Below are 20144 nucleotides of genomic sequence, written 5' to 3' on the forward strand. Positions count from 1 at the left end.
GGTGGTGGGTCCAAGAAGGGTGAACCTCATGCCTGAGGCACAATTAAGGCATTTGCTGAGGCTCATGTCCCCTGGGGCAGCTGTCCCCCTCCTGGGCTCGTTCTGCTAGTACTTGATGGGCCCTGGGTGGCTTGGGTGGGCTGTGCCTTGCTAATGGCCCTGGGTAGGTGGCCACTAGGGACAGGCTGTGTCTCTGTCCCTGGCTCTCTGTGGCTGGCCTGCAGTGAACTGTCACCACTGGTACCCTTAATGGGACAGCTCCCGTGTGCCTGGCTCTGGACCCAGCCACCCTGCTAGGTAGGAATTACCCCCTCCCCAACACACTGGCAGACTCAGCTTCTCTGAGTCTCAGTTTCCCTGAGGGTCTTGTCCAGTCACTGTTGGCTCCAGGAACCCATCGGGTCCAGGCCTACCCAGCTCCAAGCTTTGACTGAACCAGACTTTCTGGAGGGAGAATGGACTGGAGGGCAACAAGGAGGTGGCCTGCCCACCCCCTGCCCAGAGGGCAGCTGACGGGTAAGACCAGGGAAGCCCCCCTTTAAGGGGAGATGGCTCCTACCCAGACCACACCCACTAGGCTGGACCACAGGGACCCTCCCCCCCAGCCCCTTGGTCCCAAAGGAGCACACACCCCCAGCCAGGGGTTAGAGGAGAGGATCAGTGGGTGCCCATGGAGGTCAGGGGACAAGATGGGGACCCATAAAGAGGCACAGTCACTTCCTCCTCCTCTGGGCTCCTGGGTGGAGAAGGGGCTGCCAGCTCTCCCAAGTGGTTACTTCCTCCGTCCCCCAAACATGTCTGAGGATGCAAGTAAGTGTGCATGGTCCACGGAGCTCGCTGTATTGTTCAACCCACCATCCCGGTGTGGGGCTCCCCGCTGCCAGCCCCGTGCGTCCCTGCCCCGAGGGGCTCACAGTCTATGGGGTGGGGTGACAGGTTAAGAGTTTGTCTAGTGTAAGGGGGGACGCCCAGCCTTAGGAGGGGCTGAGGGCGGGTGACATGTAGGCTGGTCCTCGAAGAATGGGGTGGTGTGGAGGTCCTGAGGTGGGTGAGGGTGGAGAGATGCTCCAGGGGGAGGAATGGCTTGATTGAAGTGTGGTGGTGTCAGTGTGGGCACTGGAGAGAAAAGACAGGTGAGCAGGCTGAGCTGGAGCACGCTGTTGGAGGGGCAGCCAGCTGGTCTGGTCCCGAGACAGACAGCCTGAGGATGAGGCCAGGGAAGGGCCCATTTCACATATGGGAAAACTGAGGGTGAGAGGAGGAAGGACCGGCTAAAGGTCAGGTGTGTCTTCAGGTGACTGCTAGGGAATTGGGGATCCTGCCAGGAAGGGACGTACTCTGGGCTCAGCCCTCAGAGTCCTTGGGAGGAAGGTCTTACTACCCATTTTACAGATGGAACAGCTGAGGCCACACAGCTCATCCAGGTGGGCCAGGCCCCACTGGGAAGGTCTGACTCTGGGCCCAGGTTGGTTCTGCTGCCAACCCAGGTGCCAGCCCTGACTGGGCTCAGGAGGATAGAGGTGAGAGTGGAGGGAGACATTGGGGACCCCAGGTTGAGGGAGACCAGCCAAGGGATTCCTTCCTCGTTGTCAGCTGCTCAGCGACTACAGACCTCTGAGCTGGAGACTGGGGGGAGTGCCTTGGCGAATAGCTCCATTCAACCGTGAGCTCCAGGGCAAACGCTGCCCCCCTGCTGTGCCCTCTCAGCGCCCAGGACAGTGGCAGGAGGTGACTTGGGTTCCAGTCAGTACAGTCCACCTGACCTCCGTGAGTGGACGGTTTGTCATTTGCAGGGCCTCGGACAGATTTTACTTGTCCCATATCCCAGGCCTGGCCCTGTGCCCTAGTCCCACCAGTGTCTCCTAGGCTGACTTCAGTTCCCTGGGGGCCCATGGGAGGGTGGGCAGGGAGGCGACAGTTATGATGATTCTTTGTTGAATCTAGATCTTTCTTTCAAATGGAAAAATGTTATGCAATCAAGCTGTATGCAGACAGGGCAGGACTGACCAAGCGGTGGGCACAGGGGAAGCAGAGGGTGAGAGAGGATGCTGGGGGTCACTGGGGTCTGGCTGCCACCTCCTGAAGGAAGGAGAACTGCTTGGTGGCGAATTCCCGGATGCCAGCTTCCTGGTCTTTTTTGAGATCTTCGAAAGCTTCAGGAGAGGAGGGACCAGTCAGTCAGAGGTGACCCCACAGCCCAACCCAGGCAGAAGAGGGGGGCATGCTCCCTGGGAGCAGCCCCTTCATTCCAGCCTGGGGTGGGGTGGGGGTGGCAGGACAGCTGAGGCCCTACCTCCTCCCCCTTCCAGGCCGTGGGGGAGGCTTCCTGGCCCCAGCCCCACCCCCTCATGGCCCCTCACGCTTGGCAGCCCACTCACGGCTTTATTAGGGCCTCAAGTGGAGTGGGGAGCGCCCCTCACAGGTGCCCGAAGTGGGGTGGGAGGGTGTGTATGGGGGGCCGGGGGCGGGGCTGCTTACTGCACAACAGCAGCTTTGTGTCCGCGTCATTCACTGTCTGGGACACGGCCTGGGGGTGGTAGCAGATGGTGTAACCTGCGCAGAAGGAGGCACAGATGGATGGAGAAGCACGCTGGCCTGTGGATGGGGCCGTGTCTTCTTTGAGGGGCTCAGACCCACTGTGCCCCTCCAAGGCCCCCTCCCCCCACCTCCCTTCTCTTGCTAGTGGGCCCTTCGCTCCAGATGCAGACTTGTGGCAGGCATAGGTGGGTGGGCCTGAGCCCGGGAGGGGAAGGGGCTCAGGCGGGGCAGCCCTGGGGCCCCCCGAGCCCCCCCAGCCCCGGTCACCTATGAAGAGCGCTGCCCAGGTCTTGATGTGGCGATGGGGGCTCTGCAGGTAGCTGAGAGCCTGTGCCAAGTGGATGCTGAACTTCTCCTGGCTGTGGGCCATCTGGCCGGGGGGGGCGGGGGGGGATAGTGCGCCCGTCGCTCACTCGTCACTGGGGCTGGCACACCAGCTCCCCGCCCTGCCTCCCTGCCCAGCTGCAGCCCAGTGTCCCGGCCACGCCCCCAGGCCCCTCACCAGGCAGGTCCAGAGGAAGTGGCGGGCACTGAGGCCCCTCTCCCAGGCCAGCGAGCAGAAGATGGTGTGCCTCAGCGGCCAGTGGAGCAGCACCGCGCAGCGGTAGAAGGTGAACTTGGCCTGCTGCAGGGCGGCAGGGGAGGGGTCTCTGAGCCCGAGGACCACCCGTGGGGCTGGTGCGGCAACCCAGCTCCTTCCCACTGCGGACTGCCCGCCTTTTGCCTGACTCTCCTCCCCTGTTGCTCTCTATCTTACCCACCCTCGGCTCCTACTTATTGGCCCCTGGGGAAGCCTCGCCCCTGGGCTGCAGCACTGGGGCCCCTGGCTGAACTGAAGGCAACTCTCCGATTTGTTTTAGAACTGGCCGCTTCATGTCCATCTCCCCGATGGCCAGAGCCCTGGGAAGGCTGAGCTGTGTCTTAGTGGTCTGGGAATGGCTCACGGGTTGGCACATAGTAGGGCTGGCACACAGTAGGACTTGATCCACACTTCATCGGGTTTAATGAACAACCTGAGACCCATGTGCCAGTGCTGGGGCCATAGCAGTGAGCAGAACAGACTAGGTTCTGCCTGCACAGATGGCACAGCTGCATGTGTGCATGTGTGTGTGTGTGTGTGCGTGTGCATGGGGAGGGCAGATGATTGTGTGCTTGTGTTTGTGTGTGTACACGCACATGGCGAGGCAGACTGTGGAGAGGGAAACCAATGCAGGAGCCAAACCCGCTGCCCTAGGGGCACCCATCACCCTGAGGCAGCCCTACTGCCATCGGCAGACCCCCAGCCTCCTGACGTCCCCGCCACCTGTGGGACCCCACGAAGGCAAAGGCCCATCCGCAGGCACTGACCGTGACGACGGCTGGACAGTGGTCCTTCAGGTGCAGGAGCAGGGGTACCATGCTCTGGTACACCTGGGTTCGCAGGCTACTTGGCTCCCTGCCTGCCATCGCTGCTAACAGGTCCCCAAACAGTGCCATGGCCGCTGCCCGTATCCTGTCACGCTCCTGCAAGACAGGGGCTCAGAACCGCAGACAAACCTTCCTGGGGGTCCCCACCTCTACCTAATTTGGGAACCCGCGCCCCTTTGTGGGGGTGGGGCTCAGTTCCTCAGCAGGACCCTTCCACCCAGGCTCAGGGCTCCCAGGGGAGCGTGGTGCCTCCCTCCTGAGACAGGGCTCCCAGGCTGGGTCCCAGGCCATCCTCAAGGACCTAAACTCATCACTCCCTCACACTCAAAATCACGCCCGACAACTCAAGTGTCACAGGTGCAGTTGGGGGTGGGACTTATCCCCTGATTTTCCAGGGAAGGGAGAACAGTGCTTGTAAGCACTCAGGCCACCAGGAAGGGCTGGAGACTGAATGCTGGTGCAGACTCAGCCCCGTGGAGAACGGCTGAGTGCCACCTGGGGTCCACGCGTCTGCCCCGGTCCACCTGCGCGGGCACACACGCCGGTAGCGCCCTGGACCTCCATCTCCCACCCTAGCACAAGGGTGGCTGGGGTCCTCCCTGCCTTTGAGGAAGGGGGCCCCAGGACGGGCACAAGTAGGGCGTGCCCTGCCCGGCCCAGGGCACACTCACGTCATCGAAGAAGGAGCGGGCGTTGATGGCGATGCTGAGGCCCTGGACGCCCACCCCGCAGGCGCCCAGGCGGTGCAGCACGTCGGACACGGTGCCCATGACGCGCTCCACCACCGGCTCGCTGTTCTGGAAGAAGCCGTGGAGGAAGGGCGGCAGCTGTCCGTGGAGCAGGCTTCCCTGGGGGTGGCAGGGGCGGTGGGACGAGGGCTCCAGGACCTCGCTCCCACCCTGCTTGTTGGACCAAGAACAATCTAAGGCTCTCCCTGCACTGTCCCTCTCCAGAGCCCTGTCCTGGCCTGGGCACCTGCACTGCCCCCGAATACCTGCCCAGCACTGTCCCCCCACCCCGCTGGGGTCCCCACAGTGGGACCTGTGCCTCTAGCCCTGGTCTGCATGCCAGGAGCTGTGTGCCCTGGACAGGGCTCTCCTCACAGCCCATTGGGTCCTCGGGGGTCGAGGCAGTTTTAACCCCATGCTAGTTGGCTCCCGAGTCCTTCCTTCTGTCCCCATGGTGGCCAGAGGACCCGTCACAAGCCTGGAACCACCCCTCCGTTCCTCCACCCCACCCTGCCTTTGCCCCCATTCCTGGCGCCCCCATGGCTCAGAGGGGACCTGGGGGCCTGGATGAGACAAGAGCGGTCAGCCGTCACATGCTGAACTCAACGGTTTCTCACATCACAGGGAGGTGGGGGCACCAGTGGTAGCTTCAGGCCTGCTGGGTTGCAGTGACCATTTTCCATTTTTATCCCACTTGAAAAACAACGGAATTGATTTTGGCCAATTCTGTCTGTTCCACTTGCTTGCAGTGCGTTCCTGAATTGTTTAGATGAACTGTGGGAAATCAGTGTGTCGGCCAGTGGATGGTTCCTGCCGTCCGGACGCTTCTCAGTGACTGGTGTGCAAATCAGGGTGACTTTTTACAACTTTTAAACAAGTTTTAGGCAGGTTTGTCGGCTTCCTAAGCTCTGATTGGTTTTACGTTAAATTCATTTTCAGCAAGTGAATCATGTAGCAACAACAAACACTTTCTGAGCACCTACTGGGTGCAGCCAGCAGTGGACAGGGCCACAGGATGGAATTCTAATGGGAAGGGCCAGAAACTAAACTAAACACGCACAGCATGGTGTGTGTCCCAGGGTGACAAGTGACAAGAGGGGAGATAAAGCAGGAGGGGCGGTGGGGGTGGGACAGGCGAGCGCAGAGGTGGCAGGGGTGGCTGTTATAAAACTTTAAGATCAGAAAAGATGTCACTGAGAAGGTGACAGTTGAGCGAGCTCTTGCAAAGAGGTGCTGGAAGAGCATTGCAGCAGCGGGAGCCGCGCGGACAAACACCTGGGGAGTAGCACACCTGCCCTGTTTGTGGGCACAGGAGGCTGATCACTCGTCACAGGTGCCCACTGGCTCCGGTGGGGGGAGAATCACTGAGGAGGAGAAAGGAACCAGGGAGGGGGTTGCAATGGTCGGGTGGGGGCAGATTCTGGTGTCTTCAGTGGGGGCAGCCGTGAAGTGGGAGAAGGGGTCAGGTGCTGGGTGTCCTGTGGGATTTGTTGATTGACCGGACAACCCCATGTATGGGGCTGAAGCAGCTGGAGGGGGAGTCGCATCAACAGAGATGGGGGCTGCAGGAGAAGCCTGTTTGAGGGCACAAAGAGTTCAGTTTGAGATGTGGCAAAGATCCCAGCAGTTAGGTAATCGAGGCTGGAGTTCAGGACCAGGGCGGGGATACAGATTTGGGAGCAATCGGGCAATAGATGGCACTTGAAGCTTGGAGGAGACCACCAAGGGGAAGAGCAATGGGGAAGCGGCCCAGGGGGAGATGGAGCCCCAGAGGCCAGCAACAGGAAGGGACACCTGTGCCGGCGAGAAGGCGCTCACCTTCAAGTGGTGAGGTGTCCTGAGGCCAAGTGGACGGAAAGGTCACCCAGCCACCTGTGCTGGGCGGTCTGGTAAGATGAGCAGAGTGACCACTGGGGGAGGTCACAGGTGAGCTGGACAAGAGTGGTTTCAGGTCGGTGGCAGGGGGGAGGCTGCTCACGGGAGGCTGGGTGCCTCACTTGATAGCTCCATTTGCTCCATTTTCCACTCAATATTTCATTCATACACACGCCTTACGCTGATAGCATTGTCAAGAAAAAAACCCCACAATTTCCAGCAAGGACAAAAAGGGCTGGGAGGCCTGCGGGGACGGAGTCCCAGAAAGCAGTTTCCAGGCTCTCGGCCTCACGTGGAAAGGTGCTGGCTCACGTAGTAGATGGCCGTCAGCTGTGACTGGTTGGCCGTCAGCTGTAACCTGTTAGCCATTAGCCACTGGTAACTGCCGTGGCAGAGCTAGCAAGGGCAGACTGCAGTTAGCAAGTGGGCTTGGTTGCTTGGCAGAGAAGCAGATTGTGGCTAGCAAGTGGGGTTAGCAAGTGTGGATGGTGGATTGCGGATCGTGTGGCTCCTGCTTCCTGTGTCTCCAAACCCACCACCAGTGAGAATATAGCGGTATGACTCCCCCATCTATGGCTCTGTTGGTGTTCCTTTTCGGCCTCACCATATCCTGCATTCTTATGCAGGGAACAGGACCAGTGACCCCACATGACACCCCACATGACCCATGGCGCAGCGAGCAGGGTACGGTGCCGGCCAAAGCTCTCCGAAGGGCGCTGGAGCGGTTGTGTGTGTGAACACTCAGTCTCGGGAAGCCCGTGAGGAGCCGAGGAGCGGCGCCCGGAGCAGGAGACGCGATCTGTCTGGGAGAAAGGTGACCTCGTGCTGAACTGGTGGTCCTCTCGAGCCTCCGGATGGCACGCCACCCTGTTGGCCAAAGCAAGTGTCGTCTTCCATTTGGTGGTCTGCTGCTGCCGTGGGCTCCTAGAGTTGTGGACATCTGACACCGAGGCCTCCACCCACTCGGACACCTGGCGTGGCAACCGATTCCGACCAGGTAGGAATGATGTCTGACTCTGGGTAGGAGGACATGTGGCCCCCACACAGTTTGTGGTGCTCGGTGGCCGCGGTTCTTGGGAGTTGGACCCCCATGGAGGCGTGGGAGGACATGGATGGTTCTCCAACCAGCAGAGGCCGGAGAAAGCGAAGGTCGTTGCGGCCGTGTGGGCTGGGAAGTGCTTGCTGAGGCAGCCCAGGTGCAGGACTTGTAGTCCCAGGAGGAAACGCTTGCTGAGTCCTCCGTGGGAGATGCGGGTGAGGTCAAGGTCGTCCCTCACCCCCAGGTTGGGGAGGACTTGGAGCTCTTGCCCAGCAGAGAGGGCACACATTGTGGGGCCGGTGCACAGCCCTGGCGAATGACTGTGGACTATGGGGAATTGCCTTCCATCCCTGATTTGATGGACCGCTTGACTGTTTGCTTGGGAACGTACCACCATGTAGTGGAACTGGCGGATGTTTGCTTCCTGTGTCTTGACCGGCCGCTGTCGAGAATATGTGAAAACCCTGGCTGTGCCCAGGAAGTCTGGCTGTGCCCAGAAAGTAGGTGGACATTGAGGGACACCTTCTGGGACATTACTTGAACTGGACTGAAACTTTTTCTCGTGAGCTGGGTTCCTGACACAGGACCACTTGTGGAAGACGCTTGTCACGTAGATTGTGAGGCGAGACCCTGTAGGGGTGGCGTGTGGGGACAAAGTCCCAGAGAGCAGTTTCCAGGCTCTCCGCCTCACGTGGGAAGGTGCTGGCTCGGGTAGTAGGTGGCCCTCAGCTGTTAGCCAGTAGCCACTGATATAACTGCCGTGGCTGAGCTAGCAAGCGCGGATTGCAGTTAGCAAGTGGGGTTGGTTGGTTGGCAGAGAAGCGGAGGGCGGATTGTGGCTAGCAAGTGGGGTTAGCAAGAGTGGATGGTGGATTGCGGATCATGTGGCTCCTACTTCCTGTGTCTTGCCCGGCTGCCAGCAAGACTGAGGTGCAGGGAGACCCCTTGTTGGGGTACTGGCGGATATTTGCTTTTGTGTCTCCAACCCAGCTGTCAGGGAGACTATTGTGGTATGACTCCCCCATCCATGGCTCCGTTGGTGTTCCTTTTTGGCCTCCCCATATCCTGCGTTCTGGTGCGGGGAATGGGAGCTGAGTTCCCGTATGACAAGGCCATTCTTGAAAATCGTGTCCAGAATTTCAATGTGATTTTCACATGACAATGGGAAACCAAGACTTTGGACTAGGTGTGCAGACCCCTTCTCTTGAGGAGAGTGGCAGGACCACACTGGGCACCGTTGGGCCCGTGCACAGCTGCCCCTTGTTCCTTCTAAGACGATGCCTGCTGCAGCGGGCACAGGGGTGCCCAGAAAGAGATGGGTCTCTCAGCCTCCATGCATCTCCGGGGACCCTTGGCCAATGGCACTGGAGCTGAAGTGAGGACAAGTTGTGGGGGTGCCCTTGAAGGCTGGAGTGGACTGCTAGTGGACCCTGAAGGTGAGGGCAGCACGCTGGGTGGGGGCAACAAAGGAGGTGGAGCCGTTGCCCGAGACCACTGGGCAGGGCGGCCATGCAGCTGGGAGAGGAGCTACTTCTGTCTTGTTTGAACCCAGGTCGGTTTGGGTCTTCTGCCTGTAGCTGCACTCTGGCCTCCTAATACACGCAGCGTGACCCAGTTTGTGCGGTGTGTTTGACGGTGGACAGAAGTGGCTTTGAAGCTGTGCACCAGTCAGTGAGGGGAACAGTCCTGGGGGCCGTGTTTTCCTGGGTGCCAGCAGAGGGTGCCTCTCTGGTGTCTGGGACAGTGACTGTGGACCCTTCCTCAGCTCCGTGTCCTGCTACATGCCTTCCGGTTCTGCCTGTCCTGTGCCCACGGCGGCAGCCCTCCCTGGCTGGCTCTGCCTGTTTTCCCAGCCCACCCCCCACTGGATGCCATCTTCCTTCCCCAGGCTAGCATGTGAGGCAGGCACTGTCCCCATGCCCATTTGCCAGATATGGCTGTTGAGGCCCAGAGAGCTGGAAAGTGCTGGAGTGAGGATTGGCTTACAGGTACAGCACCTGTGCACGGACCCCAGAAACCCACAGCAGGGGTGATGTCAGGAATTCTTGGGCCTGAATTAGGGGCTGCTGGAGGGGCCTCCTCTCCTGCCTCCAATGATGCCTCTAGCTGCTCACTATGGGATGTGGGTTGTTATAGTGACAGGATGGAGTTGGAAGGGAATGGAGAGGATGAAGCAACAAGGGACTGGGGGGACCTATCCATATGATTCTCAGGGGAGGTGTCTCCTCTGTGGGCCAGATTTGGGGTGTCACCTAGTCGCCTGTGGTCTGCGATAGCGTTCGTCTTCTCGATGAATGGAGGATACACGGGTGGAGATCATCCCTTCTCCCACAACCCTGCCAAGAGGCCACCCGTAGCCCCATTCTACAGATGAGGAAACTGAGGCCCAGAGAGGAGGTCATGTGTCCCCTATCACATGGCTGGGACAGAGCCAGGACTCCAGTGCATTGGCCCTTGTCCACACTTGTGTCCCGGCTGCCCTGGAGGTCAAGGGTGTGCGCCAGCCACAGCGTCCTCGGCCTTACCTTCTCTGGGTGGAAGAGGACGTTCCCTAGGCCCTGCAGGCTCAGCACTCGGACCTCGGGGTTTGGGTCCCTGAGGCTTTGGGCCAGCACATTCAGGACATCCTGTTTGGAGAGCACCTCCAGGAGGGCGGGGCTGTAGAGGAACTGGGTGACCCCAAGGGCAGGCAGGTCAGGCAAGGCACCCTCTCGCAGGAGCCCAGGACCAGGGTCTGGTGGGGGTTCTGGGCTGGGGGAGGTGTTGACCAGCACCCTCTGGGTATCGTGGTTAACGAGTATTGGAAACCCATCTCCAAGCTGGTTCCACCCTTCAATGTATAGCTGGAGAAACTGAGGCTCAGGGGGCAAAGGGCCTTGCCAGAGTCCACACAGCAAGGCTGGGGCCAGTGTCCATCAATAGCCGGCTCATGAGCCCCCCTGGGACAGAGCCCCGTGGCAGGTGGCCCAGACATTCCTGAGAGTGGGGTGGGGTGGAGGGGGGGCAGCACCAGGCTTTGATTTGGGTTTTCCCTACTGACATGCATGATGGAAATGACACGTCCCCCACCCTGCCCCTGGCTCACAGCTGCCAAGTTTGTCACGCGCAGCACCTGTGCGCTTCTACCTACCCATCCCCTTGTAGCTTCACAGTCCCAGCGGTGGGAGGGAGGAAAGGCTGACCTGCACTCAGGGCCCTGCAGGCCTCAGGCCAGGGAGGGCGGGGCTGTGGGGACCCCGAGAGGTGGGGGACCCGGCCAGGAGCCCCAGAGTGGGGAGGGGGGATGTGAGGGGTCTGTCTGGGCGGGCCTTCCCCAAGTCAGGTTGTGGTCCTGGTGTGGGTCCTGACTGGGCACTGAGGCAGCAGGAGAAGGGGTTCAGATGGTCTCTGAGGGGCCCCCGCCCGGCCAGGCCCTACCTCAGTGAGGATGAGGATGGCCACCTTCCTCTCCCGCTCCTCCTGGCTCTGCAGGGTGGGCAGCAGCTGGCTGAGCACCACCTTGATCTGCCTGCAGCGGTTCAGCACCATGGCCCTGGGGCGGGGCGGAGGGCGGGCAGGGCCTGGGCTCACAGGAAGGTCCTGGGCCCCCCCTCCTGCCACCACCCCATCCAGCTGGGACCAGGTGGCTGGAGATGTCACTGAGTGTGGGTGGGTACCACCTCTCAGAGAGAGCTCCCGCCCCCTCTGCACCCACTGGGTGCCAAGCCTGGGGGAGACAGAGGAGCAGGCGTGGCCCTTGTCCCCCGGGAGGCCTCGGGCCCAGGTGTGGCCCGAGGGAGATGCCTACACCCACAGGCCCCCGGTGTGTATGTGTGACCAGGTGCGGGAGGCGTGCACCTTCCATGCCTGAGGGCCGTGTGCGGACACGCGTGAGTCCGTGGGGCTGTGCTCACAGGGTGGCCACGGGGATCACTGCAGCCCATACCCCCAGCCTCTGGACAGGTGGCCCGACCCCGCCGCTACCTGGCCAGGAGGCTGACGCCCTTCGGGTAGGTGGGGATGGTGCTGAAGAGCTCCCAGGTGCCCTGCAGCTCCAGGTGGGCGAAGTCCTGCCAGTGCCCCGTGCTGGACAGCAGGCTCTTCAGTGCCTCCAGCGATGTCCTGCGGGGAGCAGAGGGGCTTAGGGGCCAGTCCTGCCTCGGGGAGCGTGCCCAGCTGCCCAGGTAATTCCTGCCCTTGTTAACAGAAATGGTCAGGTTTCCCGAGTCACAGGGTAGAGAGTCCTCACCGAGCCTCGGGGGACAGTGTGTGGGGCTGAGTACAGGGAGGGAAGAGGAGAGCAGGGCGTGTGGGTGGCGTCATGGAAGCCCAGAGAAGGCTCCACTTGCAACTCCAGCTCCTGACACTCCTTTGCTGTTTGAGGTCTCAGAAAAGGCAGGAGAAGCCCTGAACGCCAGTGTGTAACAGAAAGAATGCCAGCCGTGAGGCATTGGCCTCTGGACCAGGCGTCACTCCAGGCGCCTCCCATGCACCGGCTCAGGTGACTTTCTACTGCCACACACTCAGAAGGAGGAAGCAACCCAGAGAACTGATGCCCTGTCCTGGTCACACAGCCCGGCCAGGGGCAGCAGAAGTGGAGTCGAACCAGACCCCTGGCTCCAAACCCGCCCTTTAATGTGGTGGCCACGGGCTCAGGGCTGCCCCAGACCCTGCAGGAGGACACAGGTGGGGGGCCCGGGACGCAGGCCCACGGAAAGCAGGGCAGCCTTACTCTGTGGCCTGTCCTGAGTGCACCCCACCCCGAGTGCACCCCGCCCCTCAATGAGGCTGTCATCTCGGACCAGGCACGTTCTGCGCACATTTGCAAAACCAAGTGTTAAAGGATGAAAACGCAGCTCTGTGATCCTCTCCTATGACACCAACCCAAATGCCAGCTGGTTTGTCATCTGGCCCCAAGCAGTGCCACTAAGGCGGCGTTTTCCAGGTCACTGGTCTCAGCCACAGATGATGATGGTTTGAGGACAAGGGGACTGTGGGGCGGAGCGGCATGTTGTCCCCTCCGTGATGACTCTTGGAAGCCTTGGTTTCACAGTCACCTGCCTGTCCCTGCAGCCACACCAGGGCTTCAGGAAAGAGGAGTCAGGCGGCTTGGGCATTCTCGGGACTCCTGTGGACTCGGTGAGTGCTGTGAGCGTGCTGGGAGGGGCGGGTGGGGGCAGGCAGAGCATGGGGGCTGGGGAAGCACAGGGACTGAGGCCACACATGGCAGCTTTCTCCTTCTCTCCTGCGTTCTGGGAGGAGGACGTTTTATTAGCTTATTAGGGAAGATTCATGCATTTTGCACGGTTGATCTGAATAAAAACGGAACTTTATGCACATTCGAATTCAGAAGCAATATGAGAAGTGACATTTTTTTTTCAGTGCCGCGCCTTGGGGAGAGCTGTTAAAACTGACAAATTGCGTGAAGCACATCATAATACAAACAAATGAAAAGAGCTGGGCCCCTGCGGTTTTAAAGACTAGCGTATTGGATTTCTCAAGACACAACCTGGCACAGAAGGAAGAGGGGGCCACCAGCCTGAACCACTGCCGCGTGCAGGGGATGGGACCCTCCCACACAGGTCTCGTCCATGCTGTCAGATAGGGGCTGGAGGCCAGCGACCGTCCACGAGGTCAGCACAAAAATGTACCGGTGTCCAGTGAAATGTGCATGGGGACTGCAAGGCCGTCTGCCTCCAGGGGCTGGCGGTGGCCAGGCAGTTGTCCCTGCTGTCTTATGGGCTCTAGCTCAGCCACGCGGGACAGTCTGTGGGGCTCAGGGGAGCCTCCGACCCTCTCTGAGCCTCACTTTCCTCATCTGCAAAATGGGAAAGACATTCGCCTGAGAGTCCCTGCAAGGACCACACTCAGGGAGGATGTGGCGTCTGTGACAAGTGCTGTCCCGTGACAAGTGCTGCCCCGTGACAAGTGCTGCCGAGCCCCCTTGGGACACACACAGGCCTCTGAGTGCTGTGCTGACCACAGATGTGGTTTGGGTGGTTGGGTCATGTCCCCCAAAAAGCTCTGTTGAAGTCCTAACCCCAGCGCCTGGGATTGTGACCTCATTTGGAAATTGGGTGTTTGCAGATGGAATGTAGTTAGGATGAGTCATTAGGTGGCCCTGATCCACCATTACTGATGTCATTATAAGAAGCAGGATGTTGAGACAGAGAGACACAGGGAGGCCACGTGGCGACAGAGGCAAAGCCAAGGCACACCAAGGGTGGCTGGGAGCCCCCAGACGCCGGTAGGGCAGGTAGGGTCGTTTCCTACAGGTTTCAGAGGACACGGCCCTGTGGACACCTTGTGTTTGGACTTTTAGTCTTGAACTGTGAGAGAATAAATGCCCGTTGCTTTAAGCTGCCCAATTGTGGTGCTGTTTCTCAGCCCTGGGAAACCTTTCCTGTGGGCGGCCTTACCTCTGGGGACTGGGCACGGCTGCCTCTGGGGCCTGCTGGCCGGGCTGGGGACCTGTGGGCAGGCTCAGCTCCAGGACGTAGTGTATCTGGGTGAGAAGGGCCAGGAGCAGCTGCGGGTAGGCCTCCTGCACGGCCTTCTTGAACTCTCGCGTGATCTGTAGCTCATGCAGTGTGTTCATGGCCTGTCCGGGCAGGAGGGGATGCTGAAGCTCCAAGCCCTGCGGCCTGGGGGCCAGGCCTGCTGACCGACCCACCGCCCAGCAAGCCCCATGTGGGCCACACCTCCTGCTCCTTGCTGACAGCCTCCCAGACCAGGGCCAAGACCCTTCCCTCCTTCCCTCCTTCCCTCTCTCCATCCCTCCCTCCCCCTCCCTCGCGCCTGGCTCTGTCTGCTCACACCACTAAGTGCCTCCATGCCTGTAGCGGCATTTGGTTCAGAATGTTCTCAGGGTGGACAATTCTGAGCAGGGATGACAAGGGGAGGGCAGGGGTTTGGGGCATGGCGGGACGCAGGGAAGGCCATCTGCTGACTCCACGCTGTTATGTGGTCTCCCACAGGGAGGCTGGCTTCAGCCTGGGGCTGGGGGGTGTCAGGGAGAAGAGCGGACTGAGGGCCAGTTGTGAGGAGAGCGTGGGGCTTCCCGTCTGCCACCATGTTTGGCTGTCACACACCCGTGCTGTAGGCAGCAGTGTGTGTAGGGGGCTCTCAGACTGGAAAAAACTAGGGTCATAGCTGCTGCCTGGTGAGCATTCAGCTAAAGAGGTCAGATGTGGCTGTGTTAGGTAGTGAGCTCCCGGCTTCTGGGGCTGTGCAAGCAGGGCCTGAGCTTGTGGGGAAAGCTGGGGCAGGGTAGGATCCTCCAGGAGGGTGGGGGCTACAGGACGCAGCATGTAAGCTTCCTCCAGAATCCACAACCCCCAGAACCCAATATGGGTACTGTCTCCATACCCTTCCTCTCTGCCTGAACCTGTCCCAAGTCCTTCTCTCTGAGGCCGTCCACATAGCAATCCGAGTCCTGGATCCACACTGTATGCCTTAATGATCTCCCTAGTTCTGCAGGATCACCACTGTCCCACTTCACGGAGGGGAGACGGGCTCTGGAGTGGTCCAGAACCCTCGGCCAAGAAGTGGGAGATGGGCCTGGACCCAGGGCCTCTGTGGTCAGCCCCTAGCGGGGTGGTCTTGGAGGCCCCCTCCTCCAGGCTAGGCTGGGCAGGGATAGACTTCCCCTCTCTCCAGGGCCTGGCACACCGTGGGCACCCAGACACCGCTGATATCTGACTGAATGCCCATGTGAAGTCCCTTTAGCCCAGTGGCAGTGGGGGTGGTGGCAGAGACTCACAGCCAGCGAGCGCAGGTAGGTCTTCTCCTTGGGCTGGGGGCTGCTGTCACTAGCCTCAATTGGCAGGGGCCGTTCCCGTAGCAAGGCCAGTAGCACCGCCAGCACCCAGCGGCTCACGGGCTGCTCGGCCCCCAGGGCCTTCCACAGCTGGAAGGCATGGCTGTGGGCAGAGAGGGGCCGTGAGGGCTCCGCCATGCCTGTGTGCCACCATGACCGGGGCCTCGAGTGCCTGGAGTGGGGGCCAGGCTGGGTTCTGAGCCACACCTGGCAGAGTGGGAGGCCTAGGGGTGGATCAGGGCGTCTCCAGGTGGGGGCACAGGGGGTGAGAGCGGCACAGGTGTGTGTGGCTGGGGGGACGCAGGGGGTGGGGCCAGCTGACCCTGGTCCCTGCCCCAGGGTCTCCTGACTTTCACGGTCTCTCCTTCAGGCCCCTCTCACTTCAACTGCAGACTCTGACTCTGACCTTCAGTGGCTCCCAAGTAGTGGCAGGACATGTCCAGCTGGCAGTCAAAGCTGTCACCTTCTGACCTCTGCCCTTTAGTCCCTATCTGTCCTCCCTCCTGTCCTGCCTCTGGGCCTCCACACATACTATTATTCACTGTGTTTGGAGCACGCCTCCTCACTGGGCTAGTTCCAGTAAGCCTTTATGGCTGGCATAAAGTCTCTTCCTCCTAGAAGCCTGCCCTGACTACTTTCTCCTGGGTGTGCTGGGGTCCAGCTCTCCGAGGCCCAAACTGAGTCAGGTTAGGGCCCATCACTGGTGCATGCAGAACTTTGTAGTATCCTTGTGCCCATTTTGCAGATGGGGAAACTGAAGACTGGGGAGAGAGAGAAGGAAAGAGAGAGAGGGTGAATATGCTCTGTCAGGGCTCTCTCTGCCTTGTAACTGGGGAGCTGGGACTGGAGCCCAGGCCTGCCTGGTCCTATGGCCCTGGGACACCTGGGGGAGGCAGGGGGCATTGGATGGCTCTGTTTTCTGGGCTAGACGGCCTTTGGGCCTGAGTGCTGGCGGAAGGAGCTGGAAGGACAGGAGGGACTCTGGAATGTTGGGTGGGGGCTGGGAGGGCCACAGGGGGGCCTGGATGAGCCCCTACCCCAGGTTTAAGATGGACCCAAGGGAGACCGCCCTTGAGCCCTGGGGAAGCCACCCCACTGCCATCTGCCCAGGGGCTGGGTGGGACAAGAGCTCAGAGGACTGTGGGAAATACCCAAATGCGGTCACTGCCCACCGGGAAAGAGTGGGGCCTTTGGAGTCAGAGGCTCTGGGCTCAAATCCCTGCTCTGCCTCGCGCTGGCTGTGTGCCCTTGAGCAAGTCACTTTCCCTCTCTGGGGCAAAGCCTGCCTTGAGAGGATTAAGGGAGATGATTCTCCAGGAGTGAGGTGCCCAGAGGGCCCAAGGTTTTATTTTGCTCCCGTGGGCATCTGTCACTCACTCAGCATGTGTGTGCTGAACACTGTCATACGCAGGCAACCTTCCAGAGGACCTAGCAGTGACAGAACTGGTGACGAGGTGGGAATGACGCCCAGAGTTTGATATGGGCAGCACACAAGGGTGTGTGGGATGCTGAGTATATAAAGCGGGGGGCTGGGGGGACGGGACAGCGAGAGGGCGAATCGGGGAGTCGTCAATTGTAAGTAAGGCCGTCGGGGAAGCGTTCAGTAAGAAGGGGCATGGGCACAGACCTGAGGCTGTTGGGGGACAGCCATGCAGCCCAGGGGTGGGGGAGAGCCTTCCCCCAACTATACGTATGTAACATGTTAGCGTGCATGCTAAAGACATAATGTGGAGAAAAATAAAAGTCAGAAAATAAAAGAATATTGGAAGGGTACAAACTACACAATGCTGTTTATACCACATTATTTAGGACACACACCGTTATGTCATGTACTTCTACTTATCCAAGATGGGAGTGTAACCCCATCCTAAAGCTGGGACCCCAAGGGCTGCTTGTACATTGCAAATGTGATAAAACTAAATAAAAGAAAATGCTTGCTGTGCAGAAAGAAACAGTAAGAAAACCTGCATGCCTCAACCAGCACAGTGGCTGGAAGGAGAATGGTTCTTCTGAGAAGTGGAAACAAAATCTGTTCTGGGGTCTGATTCACACCACCAGTGTGACCCAAGGAAACATCGAGCAGAAAGTTCAAATTGGAAATGTTCTCAGGCTGCTAGTGCCCCCATTAATGTCACATGTACTCCCACTTCATAGATGTTGGAATGTGAAAAATGTGCTTCTCAGACCGGAGGACATCAGATGTAAATTCCGATGCAGATGAAAGTGAATGATAGGCTCCTAAGCAGCTGAGGACCACGGTGGCTGTCTGGGTCCCCACCTCCCCAAATTTCCTTGAAAAGCAACATAGAGGAAGAAGAAGGGAAGAGTAAAACGACACAAAAAGCTGACTTCACAGAATACCCAAATTTCAACGTTACTACAAGCAGAAAAATGCCAATCCCAGCACGCCATCGCTTATACTCCACCCATCTCTGCTCCAGCATGAGGTGGTGGCAGATAATGGCAGGAAAGGGACTGAAAAGCTTGTCCAGTGGGAGGGACAGCCTTTAAGATGCACAGCTTTGGGGAGAGAAAAGAGAAAAAAAGAAGTGTCCTTTTGGAAATTAAGTGGTGAAAGGGAAAGATGCAAAAGGGAAAAATTTAAGGGCCTGAAAGAGAAAAGAGAATCCAAAACACTGGAAAACATGTGGTGACCCTTTCACCTACCACTAAACCCAAAAATCTATTAAGTTATCTAGACTTTGCTATACTGACAGAAGAGGGTGCCATTGAACTTGAAATCCTATAAAACACTCCGAGAATGTTTTACATGAACAGGAGCAAAATTAACAGATCCCTAGAATAATTTCAAAAAAATTAGACAACAAAATCAACACACATCAGTGAAGGAACTCTCCCCTGAAAAACAACCATGATGCAGAAAAAGTGCAAGATGAAACTCCAGATTCAGTCAAATACACTCAAGCAAGTGTGTAAAGACATGAAAATCCACCTTGAATTATAAATTCAAAAAGGACACATACACACAAATCTTCTAATAAGAAAGAAAAAAAGAGATGATTGAATTCAGGAAAGAGATGGAAGAAATGACAAAATTATCTCAGAAAAAAAACAACACAAGGTGCCCAAGAGAGATAAGACTCAAGTGAAAATTTAATAAGGGGCATTGAGGAAAAGCAGTAAAACAATCAAGAGAATGGAAGTGAATTTAAGAAAGAAGTAAAAAGGATCAGGGAGAAAGTAGTGGAAATAAAAGACAGGTAATAATAGCATTTGAGTCTCTGAAGAAGAAAAACAACAATGGAACAGAGCTAATAATATTTAAAACAATAACCAAGAGAACTTTTCAGAAACAACACAAAGAAGAACAACAGAATACTTAAATGTACATAGTCAGAGAACCCACCAGGTACCTGGGAAAATAAATGATCAACTCTGAGACATTTCTCAGTAAAACTGTTAAACTTCAAAGATAAAGGAAAAAAATCTCCAAGGTCTTTAGGCAAAAGGATCACACAATTTGCAAAGGCAGAAAAATGATTGTTATTAGACTTTTCAAAGTCAAAACAAAACTACAATTGAGTAGCATTTAAAAAACACTTAATTAAAGAAAATGTGAACCAAAGATTTTATATCTAGCCAAGCTGTCCTCCAAGTAAACAACTTGCAACATAAAGAACCTGGGTGGGGGCGGGGGGTTCTGAAGCCATGAGCCCTTCTTGAGGAATCAACGGGAGGCTGAGTTTCATCAGGCTCAGAGATGACTAGATAATTTCAGCAAAGGGACTGAGGGTGAGTGTGTGTGTGCACACACGAAAACCAAATGTGGGGAAGAGCATGGATGACTACTTTTACAAAGTAGAAGTTTGCAACTGAAAAAATGGGAGGAGAAGAGAGAAAGGAAGATAATCGCACTGACGGTTATATGGGCAGTGATGGGAGGAGTTAAAGAATAACAACAACAGTAGAAGAAAACAGATGTTAAAACGTTAAATAATAAAACAAGCGACTGGGGCATTCAAATAGGAGAGCAGTACAAAGGTAACAACCAGAACAAAAATAGAACCTTTTCTAAATTAAAAAAAACCCTAAAGATCATAGATTACACATCTCATAGAAAAAGAAACATAGCAAAAATACACACAATTGCAAAATATTATGACAGAGCTGAGACTCAACATATCAGTCATATTAATAAACGTGGATGGACTTAACTCACCTGTTAAAAAAAAGATTTTTAATTTGGATCACAAATCAAGACCAAACTATATGGTGTATATAAGATGACACCTAAAACAAATGGATTTTGCAATGTTAAAATAAAAGGATGGGTAAATGCATACTGTAAAAATGGGGGGAAAAGAAGAAAGCAGAGGTAGTGATCCTGATAACAGACAAAGTGGAGTTCCAGCCCTCAAAGCATTGAATGTGACAAGACAGGGCACTTTTTAATGCTAAGAGTCACAATTCATACAGAAGGTGTAACACTTACAAATATCTATGCACCAAATAACGTGGCAACCACCTTTATGAAGTAAAAACTACAGGAGATGGAAGGAGACATTGACAGAAACACATTAACAATAAGAGACTTTAACACACCACTCTCAGTACAAGACAGATCAAAGTGGACATAAACTAAGGAAGGATGTAGAAAACCTAAATACGATCAATAAAGTAACTCTTGTGGATATACATAAAACTCTACATCTGATAACAGAAAATACACCTTCTTCTCAAAGCCCACAGAACGAAGATTCACAAAAATTGTTTAAAAGATCAATCCACTTCATAAAGC

General features: G+C 56.9%; 1 protein-coding gene across 1 annotated transcript in view; it reads right to left on the reverse strand.

Annotated features, from left to right (window-relative positions):
• Positions 1-2055: 2055 nt before the first annotated feature.
• Positions 2056-20144, reverse strand: part of LOC117033754 (maestro heat-like repeat family member 5) — a 46207-nt gene continuing 28118 nt past the window's right edge. Inside the window, exons 20-31 of the mRNA XM_033126017.1 lie at positions 15329-15488; positions 13986-14167; positions 11912-11917; positions 11551-11688; positions 11005-11119; positions 10113-10256; positions 4617-4793; positions 3886-4041; positions 3041-3163; positions 2806-2908; positions 2479-2553; positions 2056-2153 (exon numbers count right to left, since the gene is read on the reverse strand). Of these exons, the coding sequence (XP_032981908.1) occupies positions 2056-2153; positions 2479-2553; positions 2806-2908; positions 3041-3163; positions 3886-4041; positions 4617-4793; positions 10113-10256; positions 11005-11119; positions 11551-11688; positions 11912-11917; positions 13986-14167; positions 15329-15488 (1477 nt within the window). The remainder of the gene's footprint in view (positions 2154-2478; positions 2554-2805; positions 2909-3040; positions 3164-3885; positions 4042-4616; positions 4794-10112; positions 10257-11004; positions 11120-11550; positions 11689-11911; positions 11918-13985; positions 14168-15328; positions 15489-20144) is intronic.

This window comes from Rhinolophus ferrumequinum, chromosome 14, assembly GCF_004115265.2.
Source record: "Rhinolophus ferrumequinum isolate MPI-CBG mRhiFer1 chromosome 14, mRhiFer1_v1.p, whole genome shotgun sequence".
Lineage (NCBI taxonomy): Eukaryota > Metazoa > Chordata > Mammalia > Chiroptera > Rhinolophidae > Rhinolophus > Rhinolophus ferrumequinum.